At 43.0% G+C, this 17204-nt stretch overlaps 1 protein-coding gene across 5 annotated transcripts in view; it reads right to left on the minus strand.

Moving 5' to 3' along the window:
• Nucleotides 1-16436, minus strand: part of LOC137321052 (dual specificity protein phosphatase CDC14C-like) — a 103388-nt gene extending 86952 nt beyond the window's left edge. For 2 of the 5 annotated variants that reach the window (XM_067983206.1, XM_067983205.1), the window contains exon 1: nt 16127-16435. In XM_067983206.1, coding sequence (XP_067839307.1) covers nt 16127-16268 — 142 coding nt within the window. In that variant the 5' untranslated portion in view covers nt 16269-16435. Of the gene's footprint in view, nt 1-16126 lie in introns of all 5 variants that reach the window. The other 3 variants (XM_067983209.1, XM_067983210.1, XM_067983208.1) reach the window with 3 other exon arrangements.
• Between the last annotated feature and the right edge of the window lie 768 nt (nt 16437-17204).

A 17204-nucleotide genomic window follows, 5' to 3' on the forward strand; every position in this document is an offset into this window, starting at 1 on the left:
GAATTGGTATTAATATAATTATAATTCACCCTTTGGTATATTTTGTGCACGAATAGAGAAAGCTGATTAAGTCTCACTTTAAACTAAAAATGTTGGAATGTTCATTATTTTAAATTAAATTGTGACATAGGTATTGGACTGTGGCTGTATGACTTGATCCAATGGAATGGGCTTCTACTCTGCATTAATGCCATAGACACTTCCATCTACTAGTCATCCAATTTAAAGTGGAAGAGAAGTGAAAGTACTTCCTGCTGCATAAGATGGTTGAAAGTTCAGCCAAGTAGCTGGATCAAGTAACATTTAAATGCTATCTTGCTAATGATAATTATATTTCAATGTATCTGTAAAAACATTTAATCCTTGAGCAGTAAGAGAAATTAGGATTTTTAATTCAACATAAAACAACACCAACCATAGACTGATTTACACAGTCACAAGGTCAGCAACTTTTAAGTAGCAGATTCAAAGTGGAAGCTCATTCTTAGCTTGTCAACATTAATCTTTATTTCAAGAGCAGTTTTTGGTGTCAACAACAGATTTACAATTGAATTATTTCTCAAAGATACAAAGCTTTAATGTTACGACCTAGATGTATTCAACCTTTTTCAAAGTAATCAATGATTAATAAAACTTAAGACTAAAACAAAAAATATTTGTCCCCATGAAACCATGAGAAAACTTATTGAAATACAAAATGCATCAAATGTATTGATTTATTCATACCATGTACACAAAGATAAGTACAGATGAGGAACACCATTCAGCCCATTCTCCATAGCAAATTAGCCCCCAGTCACATCTAATATTTTTTTCAGTTTGTAAAATATTAAAATTATAATGCTCAATAGTTTAAAATTCAGATATACACCTTCAGGTGACACCTTTAGGTATCTGCCGTAGCTCAGTGGTAGCACTCTCACCTCTGAGTCAGAAGGTATGGATTCAAGCCCCACTCGAGGCTTGAGCATAAAATCTAGGCCGACACTCCAGTGCAGTACTGAGGGAGTGATCTATTGTAGGAGGTGCTGTCTTTCAGATGAGACGTTAAACCAAGGCCCCGTCTGCCCTCTCAGGTGGACGTAACGGATCCCATGGCACTATTTTGAAGGAGAGCAGGGGAATCTCCCGGTGTCCTGGCCAATATTTATCCCTCAATCAACATCATTAAAATAGATTATCTGGTCATTATCACATTGCTGTTTGTAGGACCTTGCTGTGCGCAAATTAGCTGCCGGGTTTCCTACATTACAACAGTGACTATACTTCAAAAGTACTTCATTGGCTGTAAAGCGCTTTGCGACATCCTGAGGTCATGAAAGGTGCTAAATGCCTTTTTCTTTTTTCAGTCTATTTCAATGTTCCCACAAACTCATTAACAATTTTGTGGCTATCGCGTGCAGAGCCTCAGGAATGTTACTCAAGCCACCTGTTCAACTAGTAACTAGTTCAAATGGAAAGACAGTGGGAACAGAATTTCAGGTGTTCAAAGGCCTGAATTTACAATGAATTTTAACAATAGCAGCTGTCCAAATTTTTTCACATGTACTGTTGACTTTAAAACAAATTGTTGATTAAATCTGCATGTGATGCTTACATAGGGGCCCTAGTGCATCATTCCACTTTTAGTGGACATAGTGCTGAAGTGAACACTTGCCAAATTTTCATTAGGCAATTATGACAATTCATTGCATCACACAAGTTTCCTGTTTGAATGAAAATTATTGTTGTTGTGAAATGTAATTTTGCTCAGTTTAAAGGCGAGGTTAATGGCAAGGGTAGTAAGAGAAAATATTTGCAATGTAAAAATATTCCCTCTATCTAGGTTTTATGAAGGGGAAGAAAATCTATGTGGTAGGAAATATTTATAACTCCAGTCTACATTCTCCTCTCCCAATCCCCACCACCCTCCACCAAATCAGGTGGAAATGCATCATTTAGACCCCCTTGTCCGCAGAAAGCTGTTCTACAAAATCAATGTCAAGGAACATCAATATGCAACTCCACTGAAAATCCCACATATCAATATCTGGGCTGGTTCTAGATGCTAATCAGGAGCAAACCTCTGTACAGGCTCAATGTACAGCAGTATTTAACTGGTACTTAATTGCACTATCCCAGCTGCCTCCTAAGTGGCATTCAAGAGTAACACTGATGCCAATCTACAGTATTTACAGTGCAGTCACTTATTAACAGATTTTGGGCTCGATTTTAAAAGGGCGGCGGGATGGCAGCGAGCGGGGATTAAAAATGGCGAACAGTAAACCCAAATAATGACAATTTACTGTTCCCCACGCGATCGCGACTTAATTGGTGGCCATTAATCTTGTTTCCGGGTTTGCCGTCTGAAAGCTGCGCAGTGGGCGGACTGCTCACCTGCATGACAGGCTGTCAGCTGGAGCGTCTGGATTTAAAGGGTCATTGCTCCAATAGATTTTGCTGGACCAAAGAGCAAGAAGATCCAATGAAGCAGCACAGGGGCAAGGCTGCTCCAAGATTCAGCGATGCCTCACTTCAGGTGCCACTGGCCGGAGTGAGGAGGAGGGAACTATTTTGCCCCGCTGACAGGAGGATGTGCCCTGCTTCTGCCACCAAGAAGGCCTGGCTCGAGGTGGCAGAGGAGGTCAAAAGCAGGAGCAACATATCCCGCACTTGGGTCCAGTGCAGGAAACATTTCAATGACCTAACTAGGTCAGCAAAAGTGAGTACGCTTACTGATTCTCCTGCATTCCGTGGTGCACATCACCTCCCCACCACCCCACCCCCACCCCCCAACTCATTCTGCGCTGCGATGACTACTCCATCACATCACTCCTCACACCCACTTAAGGCTCATCCTCAACTTACCTTCAATTCCTCACCTCCCCATTTGTGACCCCACCACTACCACTCACCCCAATCCTGATCCAATGTGATGTCTTTGTCTCATACTCACCCTCTGATGCACGGTCAGCCTCACCCAAAGCAATGCATTCATCGGCTGGCCACTTCACCATCACTCACTCACTCACACGTCTGTACTTTCTCCCCTTCTAGAAGAGTGCAAAATGCACGCGAGAGGGCGAGGACTGGAGGGGAGCCACAACAAATAGTAGTCCTCACAGAGGCGGAGGAGGAGGCCCCAGAGATCAGCCGCACCCTCGAGTGCCTGTCCATCGGGGACGCTGAGACCAGCACCCCACAAACGTCTGGTGACACAACTTTAACATTCATCACACACAACATGAATTGATGTTAAGAATGCTCGGCATCTGGAACACCTCAGTATGCTCATCGCAACATGACACATCTGTGATGATGCTTAATATTGCCTTCTGTTCTCGTACAGGCCCTTCAGCGACCGCAGTGACAGGAGAGGGCGATTCCTCAGGCGAGCTCCCGGCCTCTGAGGGCACACTGTCACATCTTAGTGAGCCATCCACCAGCGCAGATACTCACATCTCGGTGGGTCCTAGTAGTCAAGTTAGTTGGGTTAGCCCCTGGTGAGTCACCACACACAAGTGAGCGCAAGCAGATACTGGTGGCAGGAGCAGCCGAGGAGAGTCATCACACTCCTCTCCAGGCTCTGCTCAGCTGGACGCAGATGCTGAACCCTGGGGGCCATTCTTTAAAAGGAGAATGATCGAGAGGTAGCAGCATATTTGCGAGGTACTGGAACAGGTGCCAAACAAACTCTCCACAATATAGTGCAGAGGGTGGAGGAATCCAACTCCTGCATTAGTGGAATGGTGGCACAGGTTCGTGAGGGAATCTCTGAGATAGTGTCACAGGGACATGGGGAACTGTCTGAGATAGTCTTGCAGGTAACTGTGGAAATGTCTGAGATGGTGTCGCAGGCAAGTGTGGGAACGTCTGTGATGGAGAGAAGGCTAGCCATGGCTCACAAATGAGTCCGTTCAGACCCTGACAACGACCGTTCAGACTCAGGGTGAACAACATTCTGCCGCCTTAAACAGGCAGACAGAAACTTTGCAACTGGGCTTCCAAGGCATGTCCTCCAAACTATTCTTTGGCAGGATGGTAGGAGTGATGTATGCCTGGTCCAGGAGAGGGATGATGGCGAAAGGAAGTGAGGACACCACTCAAAGCGCTCCCACGTCTCACTTGTTGACCCCCTCCCAACCAGTACCCGCAATGCTGCCTCTTCTCCAGGTGGCTGAGTCAGCCCTTGCACAGGTGCAGGTGGAACAGTCTTTCGAGGGACCCTCACAGGCTCCAAAACCCAGAGGGCGTAGGCCGAAAGCATCTAAGCAGTCCGGCCATGGACATGAGCAACCTGCCACTACCTCTGCTGCAGCCACAGGGGATGCACCACGTAGATGCGGTAGGAAGAGAAAGACTAAGGATTTGTGATCACAAAGGGTCTGCACAGGGGGTCTGACAGACTGTCATGTTTTTCATTTATATTGGGTTTTTGTTAAAGTCACATTAAATGTTATCATTCTCACCACTACTGCCACGTCTTGCCCATTCTTGACTGGCTTTTGTGATAGCGCTCTTTCATGTACTTCATCATGAATGCCCACACTTGATGCCAGCCAGTGGGTCACTTTACAGTGGGTGTATGTGTAGTTGCAGGACTGTTTTGTGCAGGGGGGGGGGGGCGGGAGGGGAGGGGGGCTGGTGTTGGCGCTGCTCTTTCCAGGTGCTGAGAGGAATGGACTCTTCATACTTACTGATCTGACGAGAACCACTCACATATGAGTGACTCCATGGACTTTCAAGCAGCCAGGTGAGCCGCTGCTCTGCCCATGGGTTCGTCGTCCTCCTCCTCCTGAATGTTGATTGCAGATGTGGATGGTGGATGAGGGCATGGGGCCTCATCAACCGGTACCCCTCTCTGTGCGTCATGATGTGCAGGACATAACACACTACTATAATGTGACCCACTCTTGCTGGTGCGTATTGAAGCGCTCCCCCAGAATGATCGAGGCACCGAAATCGCATTTTTAGCAGATCTATCGCATGTTCAATTATAGACCCGGTGGCAATGTGGCTTTCGTTTTATCGACGCTGTTGCTCGCTGATGGGGTTCCTCAGAAGTGTCATCAGCCACGTGTGCAGGGGGTATCCCTTGACCTGAGGAGCCAGCCCTTAAGGCTGTTTGGTGCGTGGAAGAAGCCAGGGATGTTGGATTCCCTCAGAATGAACAAATTGTGGCAGCTGCCAGGGAATCTGGCACACGTGAAGAAATCTTTTGCGGTGGTCACAAATGAGCTGAGCACTGATGGAGTGATACCCCTTTCTGTTGATGAAGAGTCCTGACTCATGTAGAGGTGCTCGGTTTGCTATATGCATGCAATTGATTGTACCGTGTATACGTGGGAAGCCAGCCACAGAGTGGAATCCCACTCAGTCTGGCTGAGGTCGTCCGTGGGGAAATTGATGTACTGCGAGGCTCTGTGAAACAAGCAATCGGTGACCTACCTTATGCACTTGTGTGCAGATGACTGAGAAACCCCGGCAATGTCACCGGTGGCACCCTGGAATGATCTGGAGGCAAAGAAGTTGAGGGCAGTGGTCACTTTAACTACGACAGGTAATGAGATGCCGCCAGGCCCAGCCACGAGCAGCTCGGCATGAAGGACCACCTGCCGACTCACTCAGTCTCCATATGCACTGCTCCTCAGAGACATCCAGAAAGCTGAGCCTCGGTCTGTAGACCCTTTGACGAGGGTCACGAGTCCTGCAACGTCGCTCCCTCCGTTGCTCCCCTCTCTGTTCTTGTGCAGGTGTCTGTGGCGTAGCCCTGTGTTGCGGAAGTGCACGCCATGCCTGGCGAGGACGGTGATATTCCTTGTCCTCGGATGTAGTGGTGAATGCAGCCATTGTGCCCCCCATCCTGATGGTGTCAGTTTGAGGGGGTCCGAAAAGTTGGTAAATATGTGTAAACAGAACAATTCTAAGTGGAAACCAAGAATTTTCAGTCTAAATACAAAGATCTCACAGCCAAAAGTTTGTCTGAGACAACTGAGTGCCCTGCTGCAATAACTCATTTTTTATCCCCATCTGTCAAGCAGGGATTGAAATGTCCAAATGGCTGCCGGCTGAAACACGACTCGTTTCCCATGGCGTGTTTCACACAGCACGAGAAACACGTTGAGGCAGCACTGAAATTGCTTGCATTCATAGCTAGTTGCATTTTTGGATTTTTTAAAAAACTAGTTTAAATACTTCAATTGCTGCTTTAAATATCGTCCCGCCAGCCTTCCGGGTTCAGGAACGGCACGCGCACCAGGTGACTCTGGGTCGTGCACGTTCTTAGGCGTGTTGGATCCGGGATTTCTGCCCGGTCCTGGAAAACACGATTTTCTTTGCCCCTTCCCGCCCCCAACGCAGCCGCACTTTGTTTCAAATTCGAGCCCTTTGTCTCTGACATAAGTGGAGCAAATCCTTGCAGAGAAAGGAGTGGGTTAAAACTGTGAATAACTATCAGATGAGAGTTTTTTTTCCATGATAGCAAGATTACTTGCTGTGTATTAATACACTTAGCTTCACCTTTACTCAATTTGTTTTATAATTTTGCTAAAATTCTTAATTATGTCCAGTTTGTGCCTGTCATTGACAGTAACATTTCGCTGTTGTGTGTCAATCAAACAAGCAGCACTAGCAATACGGGTCAATTGCACCTGGAGTGCAGTTTTGTTCAAATATATATTTATGCCTGTAGGTGGGTTAAAAGTGCCAATTTCTGCAAAAGTTTCTGCTACCATATATAGTCGTCTCTAAAACAACCCATAGTAAATGATCCTTCTACTTTCCAGCTGAAAAAAATGTTGGATAAAGTGGAGTGGAAGACCAACCACAAGATCACAAGTTCAATTAGCAAGTATAGTCAACAAGTACAATAACCTCCACTCTACAGTACAAGTCTCCCACTCAACTTTACACTCATGCATAAGATGACCCCCATACTTTAATCCCTTCCAAAATGTAATGTAAATTATTTTATACAGTAGTTTAATCAAAAAACCTAGGTATGACAAATTACATGAGATTCTTAGATTTTTATGTACGTTTTCTGTTTTGCACTTCAATTATGGCTCATAAACCAAAAAGTCTTTTTTCCCGTACTCTTCTCTCCATTCTCACTTTCATACAATATTCTCCAACTAAATGACTGGGCAGGACCTGTCCTTTGATCTGCTACATTTGCAACAGAACACTCCAAATTTATATACGAGCATACGAATTAAGAGCAGGAGTAGGCCATTCGGCCCCTCGAGCCTGCTCTGCCATTTGACAAGATCGTGGCTGATCTGATTGTGATCTCAACCCTACTTTCCCGTCTACCTACTATAACCTTTGACTCCCTTGTTAATCAGGAATCTATCTAACTCAGCCTTAAAAATATTCAATGACCCTGCCTCCACCACTCTCTGGAGAAGGGAGATCCACAGACTCACGACCCTCAGAGAAAAAATTTCTCCTCATCTCCGTCTTAAATGGGACACCCCTTACTTTTAAACTGTGGCCTAGTTCTAGTCTCTCCCACAAGGGGAAACATCCTCTCAGCATCTATCCCTTCTAGTCTCCTCAGGATCTCCAGTGTATACAGGCTCAACTTGTCCAACCTTTCCTAAGATAACCTCCTCATCTCAGGAATCAGACGAGTGAACCTTCTCTGAACTGCCTCCAAAGCAATTATGTCCTTTCTTAAATTAGGAGACTAAAACTGCACATAGTATTCTAGATGAGGTCTCACCAATGCCCTGTACAACTGTAGCAAAACATCTCTACTTTTATATTCCATTTCCCTTGCAATAAATGACAACATTCCATTTACCTTCCCAATCACTTTCTGTACCTGCATACTAACTTTTTGTGATTCATGTACTAGGACACCCAGATCCCTCTGTACCTCAGAGTTCTGCAATGTCTCTCCATTTAAATAATATACTGCTTTTCCATTCCTCCTGCCAAAGTGGACAAGTTCACATTTTCCTACATTATACCCTATCTGCCAAATTTTTGCCCACTCACTTAACCTATCTATATCCCTTTGCAGACCCCCTATGTCCTCTTCACAACTTACTTTCCTACCTACCTTTGTGCAAACAGCAAATTTAGCAACCATATATTTGGTCTCTTCATCCAAGTCATTGATATAGATTGTAAATAGTTGAGGCCCAAGCACTGATCCCTGTGGCACTCCTGCCAACCTGAAAATGACCCATTTATGCCTACTCTCTGTTTCCTGTTAGAATGGATAAAGGATCAGCTAATATGTTACCCCCTACACCATGAGCTCTTATTTTGTGTAGTCGCCTTTGATGTGGCACCTTGTCAAAAGCCTTCTGGAAATCCAAGTACACTACATCCATAGGATCCCCTTTATCCATGTTGCTTGTTACTCCCTCAAAGTACTGTAATAAATTAGTCAAACACGATTTCCCTTTCACAAAGCTGTGTTGACTCTTCATGCAATCAATTTTCTAATAACCAGTAAAGATGCTACTGAAATGCTCAGTGAACTGGGCCAATTTTCAGCAGACAAATAAATTGATGGTCTGCTTCCACAATTATGGAGAAGTTGATGTGATAAAATAGGGAAATTTCTGTACTTATGTTCCACAAATTTAGATAAACAGGATAATTCTGATTTACATTTAGCTTCAGCCAGCTGTATCTCTGGGGGAATCCAATTATTTCTGTGGCAGTGATACATGTAACTGACCAGACCTATCTCTATATTCAATGAGAGCATCTGTCCAAAATGGGTTTTCTTTATTTGCGTATATACCGCTGTTCGGAAATTAAGTTTAAAAAAGTTATTTGATGGCTCGGACAGACTATTTGAAATGTTAACCTATGCAGACTGATAACTGCAGAAAAAACAAATTTAATCTCAGTAATTACTGAACCATTAGGCAAAGTACTTAGAGGAAGACAGTAACATTCAGACATTAACACCTCACTCACAAGGTGTGGAATCTTCAAACGAAATGGAGATAGCATGAAGGAATTGCCACAGCATAAATCACAGCTCAGGTTTCGTTATCTTTAATTTTGGCTGAAAATCTGAACTATAAAAGGGATGAGTGGAAATTCACGTCATCCACTTACAATATTGCGTCGTTAAGATCTGCTAACGACTGTTTCATCCAACAGTCCATTGCTTATCAAACTGTGCAAGAAATATGTTCTAAAAAAGCATGTGTTAGCCCCTTCAGGGCTGATTCTATTTTCTTTTTAAATATTGTGCTTTCAGTACCTACTGCTTCTATTTGTTACTTAGCCTGTAAATAAGTATGACAATTAGATTTGGCCTGTAAACATTGGTCTAATGGCATGGTATTTTCAAAGAATCAAGGCCATATGATGGATATCCCACTTGATCCTGAGGTGATCGATATTAATCCTGTGATTACTAGCTCACAGTCCAGATAGGTTTTGGATCATAGAAGACTGCTTATAAAATCCACCTTTTTGCCACAAACACCCCAGGACAAAATTGTTGGGGAAAAACCCAAAATATAACAGATGGTTCCAGTGAAGCTGGTAATTAATTTAGTTTCCAAAGCACTTACAAGCACCATTTTTTTAGGGGTTTAAACTATTCTTAAAAAAACAGCACTTGCACCAATGTTGAGTTATGCAACAGCAGGATATAAGATTTTAAAAATACCAACACAGTTCTCATGTCATTGCTCACAATGAGTCAGAAGATATGTTGTTTTATAACAATGAGTGATATCAACAAAATCTGTTGGAGTGGCCAAAACACCTCAGGTATCGTTGCACCTGCATTTGTTGGCCCCTCACAAACTTCTCTTCCTCATTTCAAATATGCAGCATGTTGTTAGGAACCCTCAAAGAATACCCATCCCCACCTCTCATGTTGGTGCAATTTCAAAGCCAGCAGCAACCAAGAATAATGAAAGCTAAGTATTAGCAAGGAAAACCCCCAAAAATTCAGAAGTGGAGGACTAACCAGCAAAACAACTAATGCATGGAGCAAACTGCAGCAAGAAGGAAATAAAAATGCAAAATTGTTTTTTTTTTAAAATAAAATCATCCTTAAGAGGCTTACTTGAGCAGGCCAGGCTCCAGGATTCCTTAGCACACAGTGTTTTTGGTTAAGGCTCACTTGTGGATTGAGCCTCACCCAAAGATGTGAAATTAAGCATGGGATCTTTAACAACAGAATTTAAATATTCAAATGAAGCCACATATCCTGTTAGTGCAGCATTACTTTTTGGCCTCAAATTGCTTGTTTGAAAATTTTGTGTCCTGCGAATCGGTTGCACATGATCGAGCACCTGACTTTCTGACTACCCTGCAAAATCAGGGCTAATGTGAACCCTTCATTAGAACTGGCCAGTTCTGAGGAAGGGTCACACCTGAAACATTAATCTTTCTCCTTCAAGTGCTGACTGACCCACTGTGTATTTCCACCATTTCCTGATTTATTTTAGAATTCCAGCATTTGTTGCTTTATTTTTGTCTAAAGATAGAAAATATGCAATAATGGCTATGCAACATCCTGACTGAAGAAAAAAGGAATCAACTCTTAAGTCCCAGAAAATTTCTAGATTTCCATGTAATTTCTGCCAGCAGCAAACAGTGCAGCATTATGATCTGGTAGCAAAAGACTTCTAAAATGATCTCCTCACAGCAATCAATGCCTGCTCTCTGTGGATGAAAAACATCCACTTTGTAATCTCTGCAGCTTTTTTTGTAGATAAAATGAGCAAAATGAATAAGCACTGGGAGTTTCATACGAAAAGAGTGTTCTGTGTTTTAAAGTAACCGTATATATTCACATGTATTACTGCAAATAAAATTGCTAATGTATGTATATGTCACACTATCAAACTATAAATCATTTAAAATATAAAAAAGTACTCCACCACCTTATTTAGATCATCACTTTGCAAGGTGATGGGCTAAACAAAGCATAAGTGCAAGGCCCCACACACCTCACGCCAAAACACAAGTCATACAATATAGCCACAACTGGTTACTGAGTATGGTGGTTATTCTAAGAAACTGGTGGAATAGGGGATCAATGACCTAATTATTAGCATCGATTTTTTTTAAAAATCCTCGTGAGAAATAAGAGTACATCACATTATTTAAAAATACCGCATAACTAAAATAGTAATGCAGACAGCGGCTTTAGTATAAACCATTTAAGAATTTTCCTTTACAGGAACTGGATGAATTACTTTTTTTAAAAAAATGTAAGTTTAGTATATTCTCATTGCTCCAAGATATAACTTTATATTAAAATAAACGGAGGAATCAATTCCAAATGCAGCTGCCTCTCTCCCTCCAATTAATTATATGTGACAAGGGGGGAAAAAAAAATCACAAGAAATCCTCAGTGACAAAGAACCGCCTATACCCGTTTTCATTCATTACCAGTTTACTTTCTAATAAACCTGGAATTTGCAGTGATTTGTGGTGAGCTTATTAAAACTTACACTTTTACCTTGCACCAGCATGAAAATGCACTCTTTCAGTTTTAGAATAGGAGTTTAGAGGTTTCAGCCCAGTATCGAAGAATGATATACCTAGTTAGAGTAAGGACTCACATGATTCCATATTTTGAAGAATTATGTTTTTTTCTTTTGCGGTTTGAAAATTTTGGTGGCATCTAGCGTCTTGTATGCATTTGTCCTATTTACAAATCCAATGAGCCTGCTGACTACACTAAAAGAAAATCAATTGAATGGACTGTGGGATGATTAAGAATAGTTTAAAAGGGAATAATCCACGGAGTTGATTTCAACTGGGAGCACATGTGGAGTGGAAGGAAAGGGAGGGATCCCTCCTCCCCACCCCCCTCCTTGGAGAGCTCAGCGTGTGGTTTCCGGGTCTCATTTAAATCATCCAGGACAGCAACAGAGTTAATGCTTCATGGGTGCTCACCCAACATCTCCACGACATCATCCTCTAATGCCAGGTTATCGTTATCAGTCTCAAAATGGCAAGACAGGGTATTGCTGCAGGAGTTCCTCAGGGCAGTGTCCTAGGTCCAACCATCTTCAGCTGCTTCATCAATGACCTTCCCTCCATCATAAGGTCAGAAATGGGGATGTTCGCTGATGATTGTACAGTGTTCAGTTCCATTCGCAACCCCTCAAATAATGAAGCAGTCCGAACCCGCATGCAGCAAGACCTGGACAACATCCAGGCTTGGGCTCATAAGTGGCAAGTAACATTCGCACCAGACAAGTGCCAGGCAATGACCATCTCCAACAAGAGAGAGTCTAACCAACTCCCCTTGACATTCAACGGCATTACCATCGCCGAATCCCCCACCATCAACATCCTGGGAGTCACCATTGACCAGAAACTTAACTGGACCAGCCATATAAATACTGTGGCTACAAGAGCAGGTCAGAGGCTGGGTATTCTGCGGCGAGTGACTCACCTCCTGACTCCCCAAAGCCTTTCCACCATCTACAAGGCACAAGTCAGGAGTGTGATGGAATACTCTCCACTTGCTTGGATGAGTGCAGCTCCAACAACACTCAAGAAGCTCAACACCATCCAGGACAAAGCAGCCCGCTTAATTGGCACCCCATCCACCACCCTAAACATTCACTCCCTTCACCACCGGCGCACAGTGGCTGCAGTGCCATCCACAGGATGCGCTGCAGCAATTCGCCAAGGCTTCTTCGACAGCACCTCCCAAACCCGCGACCTCTACCACTTAGAAGGACAAGAGCAGCAGGCACATGGGAACAACACCACCTGCATGTTCCCCTCCAAGTCACACACCATCCCGACTTGGAAATATATTGCCGTTCCTTCATCGTCACTGGGTCAAAATCCCTGAATTCCCTTCCTAACAGCACTGTGGGAGAACCTTCACCACATGGACTGCAGCGGTTCAAGAAGGCAGCTCACCACCACCTTCTCAAGAGCAATTAGGGATGGGCAATAAATGCCGGCCTCGTCAGCGACGCCCACATCCCATGAACAAATAATTTTTTAAAAATCACAAACGGAAACTTAAAAAGTTGTGAGTAAATTATTTGCAGTCAGTTTTGTCCGAGTCCTAACATACAAAATTGGTCAATCTCAAAGTGATTGTGGGGCAGGGGGTCATGACTCCGACCCAGCAATGACTCCACCATTGCTGTTCTGCATTGGCTGGACATGCAGAGCGTTGAGTCTACTAAGACTCCCAGGTCTTTTTCAACTTTATCTGCAGCTAGTTCAACACCATTCATGGAGTATGTTGTGTCGTTTATTTTTCCTTCCTATGTAAAGCACTTTACACTTGTCTGATTAAACTTCATCTGCCATTGTTTGGCCCACTATCATATTTTGTTTAGCTCATTCTATAATTTCTAGGCTGCCTCTTGATTCTAATGCCCCTCTTAGAATCATAGGAACAGGAGTAGGCCATTCAGCCCCTAATGCCTGTTCCGCCATTCAATTAGATCATGGATGATCTACATCTTAATTCCATTTATCCACCTTGGTACCATTTCCCTCGATACCCTTACCTAACAAAATTCTATCAATCTCAGTTTTGAAATTTTCATTTGACCTAGCATCAACAGCTTTTTGGGGGAGAGAATTCCAGATTTCCACTACCCTTTGCGCGAAGAAGTCTCCGACATCACCCCTGAATGGCCTAGCTCTAATTTTAAAGGTTATGCCCCCTTGTTCTGGACACCCCCACCAGAGGAAATAATGTCTTTCTATCTACCCTATCAAATCCTTTAATCATCTTAAACACCTCAATTATATCACCCCTTAAATCTTCTATACTTGAGGCATTACAAGGCAAGTCTATGCAACCTGTCCTCATAACCCTTTTAGCCCCGGTATCATTCTGGTGAATCTGTGCTGCACCCCCTCCAGGACCAGTATATCCTTCATAAGGTGCGATGCCCAAAACTGTTGCAGTACTCCAGACGGCGTCTGACCAAGTCTCTATATAACTGAAGAATAACTAATTCTCCTTAGTAGTCCAACCTCCTTGAAATAAAGGCTAACTTCCTTTTTGATTACTTTTTGTACCTGTGTGCTAGCTTTTACTGATTTGTGTACATGGACACCCAAATCCCTTTGCTCCTCCACCGATCCCAGTCTCTCAGCATTAAGAAAATATTCCTCCTAGTTTGGGATCATATGAAAATTTAACTAGTGTGCATTGAGTTTCAGAATCCAAATTATTTATGTAACTTAGAAATAGTGGTCATAACACTGGGACACCCCACTCAGTCCTTCCCCCAAATTTGCAACAGATTTACCATATTATAAACATACATAGTACCCTTAATCTGACACTGTTTTATTCAAATTGATTCACTTCCTCTCATCAAGTTAACAAATTATGTTACATGAAGTACAATGAATTTCTCTCCTATGCCCCATTTATTGTAGCAAGTAGGACCCAAATGAACACATCCTAATCGATCCTGACGAAGGAGGAAAGCTCCGAAAGCTTGTGATTTAAAATAAAACTGTTGGACTATAACCTGGTGTTGTGCAAGTCCTTACATTTGTCCACCCCAGTCAATCACCGGCATCTCCACATCATTCTCAAGAGCAATTAGGGATGGGCAATAAATGCCGGCCTCACCAGCAAGTAGGACCCAAACGAACACATCCTAATCGATCCTGGTTGCTACTCTAAATTGAACTATTTTCTAGGAACTGACTTTTCCGAAACCTGTTTTTCCACAAGTTTTGGAGCGTCAGATGCAGCTTGAATTTTCCATCTCTGTAACAACATTTGGTGAAATAAGTTCGAATATATAATTATGGAGCAAATGAATGTAGTCCCTTGCACATGCAGAATTTTTAAAACTTAATTTTCCTCCCCAATTCTTTACAGATACAGTCAGGCACTGCACCAGCGAGTGCACATACAACCATTGTATATGATATAAGGGATGGAAGGGCTTTGGCCAGTCAAGCTGGCTGTTGTTATCATTGTCTTGGTGGTAAAATCTTTCCACGCTATAAGTGGAGTGTTAGGTATTAGGACAAAAAACCGCAACATGCAAAACTGCTTTAAAAAACTCAGCTATAAACGACTGTCCAAAATAAGTTAATTTATGAAATTATTTTGCATCAGTTACATTAAATAGGGCTACTTCTATAAATTGGTTAGATTTTTTAAAAATGAAACCATATAATGTAAATATATATTAGATGTTTAGTACAGGTGTTCAGGTATAATCCAATCTCAGGGGTTTTGGTGACTAATAAAAAATTCTAACTTTGCGACATCAACTGAACCTCTGACTTCTATCTGCTGTCCTGACCATTATGGAACAGCACAGTGGTGAGATTATTTACCAGCTCAGTCAACTGTTTTGATCAAATTATCATCAAAGGCATTGAAAATAACCTTTGCTCTCAAACTTTAAAAATATCATGCAACAGTTCTTTCTTCTCTCACATTTGAACTATTAGTCACAATAAAATTGTTATCCTTGGATAGTACAGTGGAAAACTTTGGGGCAATGTTTACATACACATGTTTTTCACACACATCATGATACATGTGTGTTCTGAAAATGCACAGTGATAAGAATGGCGCACAGCTCTTTCCTTCACCAAAACGGTGAGAATTGATGACAATCCCCTTTTCACCCCAATTTTAAAATGCACTGCGCTTAATAAGCCAAACATTTACAGGACTAACTCTTCCGGCGTTAGAATCGTTAGTTAGGATTTTTTTTGAAAAAGATAATCGCTTCCTTAGCAACATAAATAAAACAAATGACTACTATACCCACACACAATTTTCAACTGCCTTGTAATGAATTCATCTCACTGTTTTCATGCTCTGTTTTAGTAATGTGCTATGGTTGGCAACTGTGAACGATTGATTGTCCAGTGAAATACAGCAGGGAGTGCATATTTTTAAACAGATATATATTTTTGACCTCTGATTTTTGCTTTGCAAATAATATTCTCCCCCATCTACAGCGAGGGTCCATTTCTCGAGATTTAAATAATAATTAGGGGGAAAATAGCAATTTAAAGAAATAAAAATGGTTGAACCAGTTGCCTTTTCCAGAGAACTGTGTACATTTGCAACAATCTGACCCTAACAGCCCGGTATTTTATAGGCGCCCATAACAATAAGTGATGTCCGTGACAACGATGCTGCTCCACTTCGTGCCATCGCATTTGCTCTCCTCACCTTGCACCCTGATGTAAACATCGGTACCCGCTGCCAGTGCCGCTGCCGCCGCCGCCGGCTGCTGCTCCTCCTCCTCCGGCTTCTTCCTCACCGAGCGCCGCTTCGATACACACCCTCTGCGCTTCTCGTTTTTCCTTTTCATGACGGCCTGAGCCCGGCACCCACCCGCTTCACATTAGCCGGGGACGGGGACGGCGCTGCAAGCGCTGAGGTTTGTAAATGGCGGATCCCCATCTGCAGCCCGAGAGGGAAGCCGACCCTCCCCCGTGTTTTCTGCAGGAGGACGCGGGCTCACCCCCCAGTCTGGTGCGCATTTTGAGTGACGTGCGCACGGGGCAGTAACGGGAGGCCAGCAGAAGGGAGAGGGCAGATAGATGCAAGTCGGTCTGCTTCTTTCCCCCCCCCCCCTCCCCTCTTATAGGTGTTCAAAAAAAATGACCAAAAATACTGTACAAAACGTTACGCTGCAACATTTCCTCCATTAAAAAGATGGTCCGCCTGGACAACTACTCTTAAAGTAGAGGCTTGCCACCAGCACAACCTTTTATGGTTTTCTAAGAAGTAATGTTGGCCTTTTAAAATGTGAATTCAGGCACCAAAAAAAAAATAGGGTGGGTGATGAATGTGCCTACCTGTCATTTTAACTGGATGAGAAAAGTCTGGCTTGGGAGGGAGGAAATTCTGATTGTTTGAAATAGAAGTAAGTGGCAAAAAGGGAACTTCAAAGTCTCATGATGTTAGTTACTAAAGTTTTCAATGAAAGTTCCATCAGCAAAGAAAATATCAGAACTGGAACCATGATCTTACCCATCTGAAATTTTGGATATGGGAAATGTGGAATAATTTTCTGACTTTTCCCTGCCTTACTTACTGAGGCCACAAACTGGAAACTCCATTACGCACAGTCAGAAAATAGCATGCAACAGCGCTGGTGGAGGAGGCTCCCAAACAAGCTAAAGTTAGAAAATTACCTTTATAGTGCCAAGCAAAAAGTGCAGTGCAAAAAGTTTCTGCCACAGAGTGAAGGGATGTGGGTATGCACCCCAATTCCAGTTGTCTGTTTCAGCTGTATGTGTAG

Source organism: Heptranchias perlo, chromosome 4, assembly GCF_035084215.1.
Source record: "Heptranchias perlo isolate sHepPer1 chromosome 4, sHepPer1.hap1, whole genome shotgun sequence".
Classification (NCBI taxonomy): Eukaryota; Metazoa; Chordata; class Chondrichthyes; order Hexanchiformes; family Hexanchidae; genus Heptranchias; species Heptranchias perlo.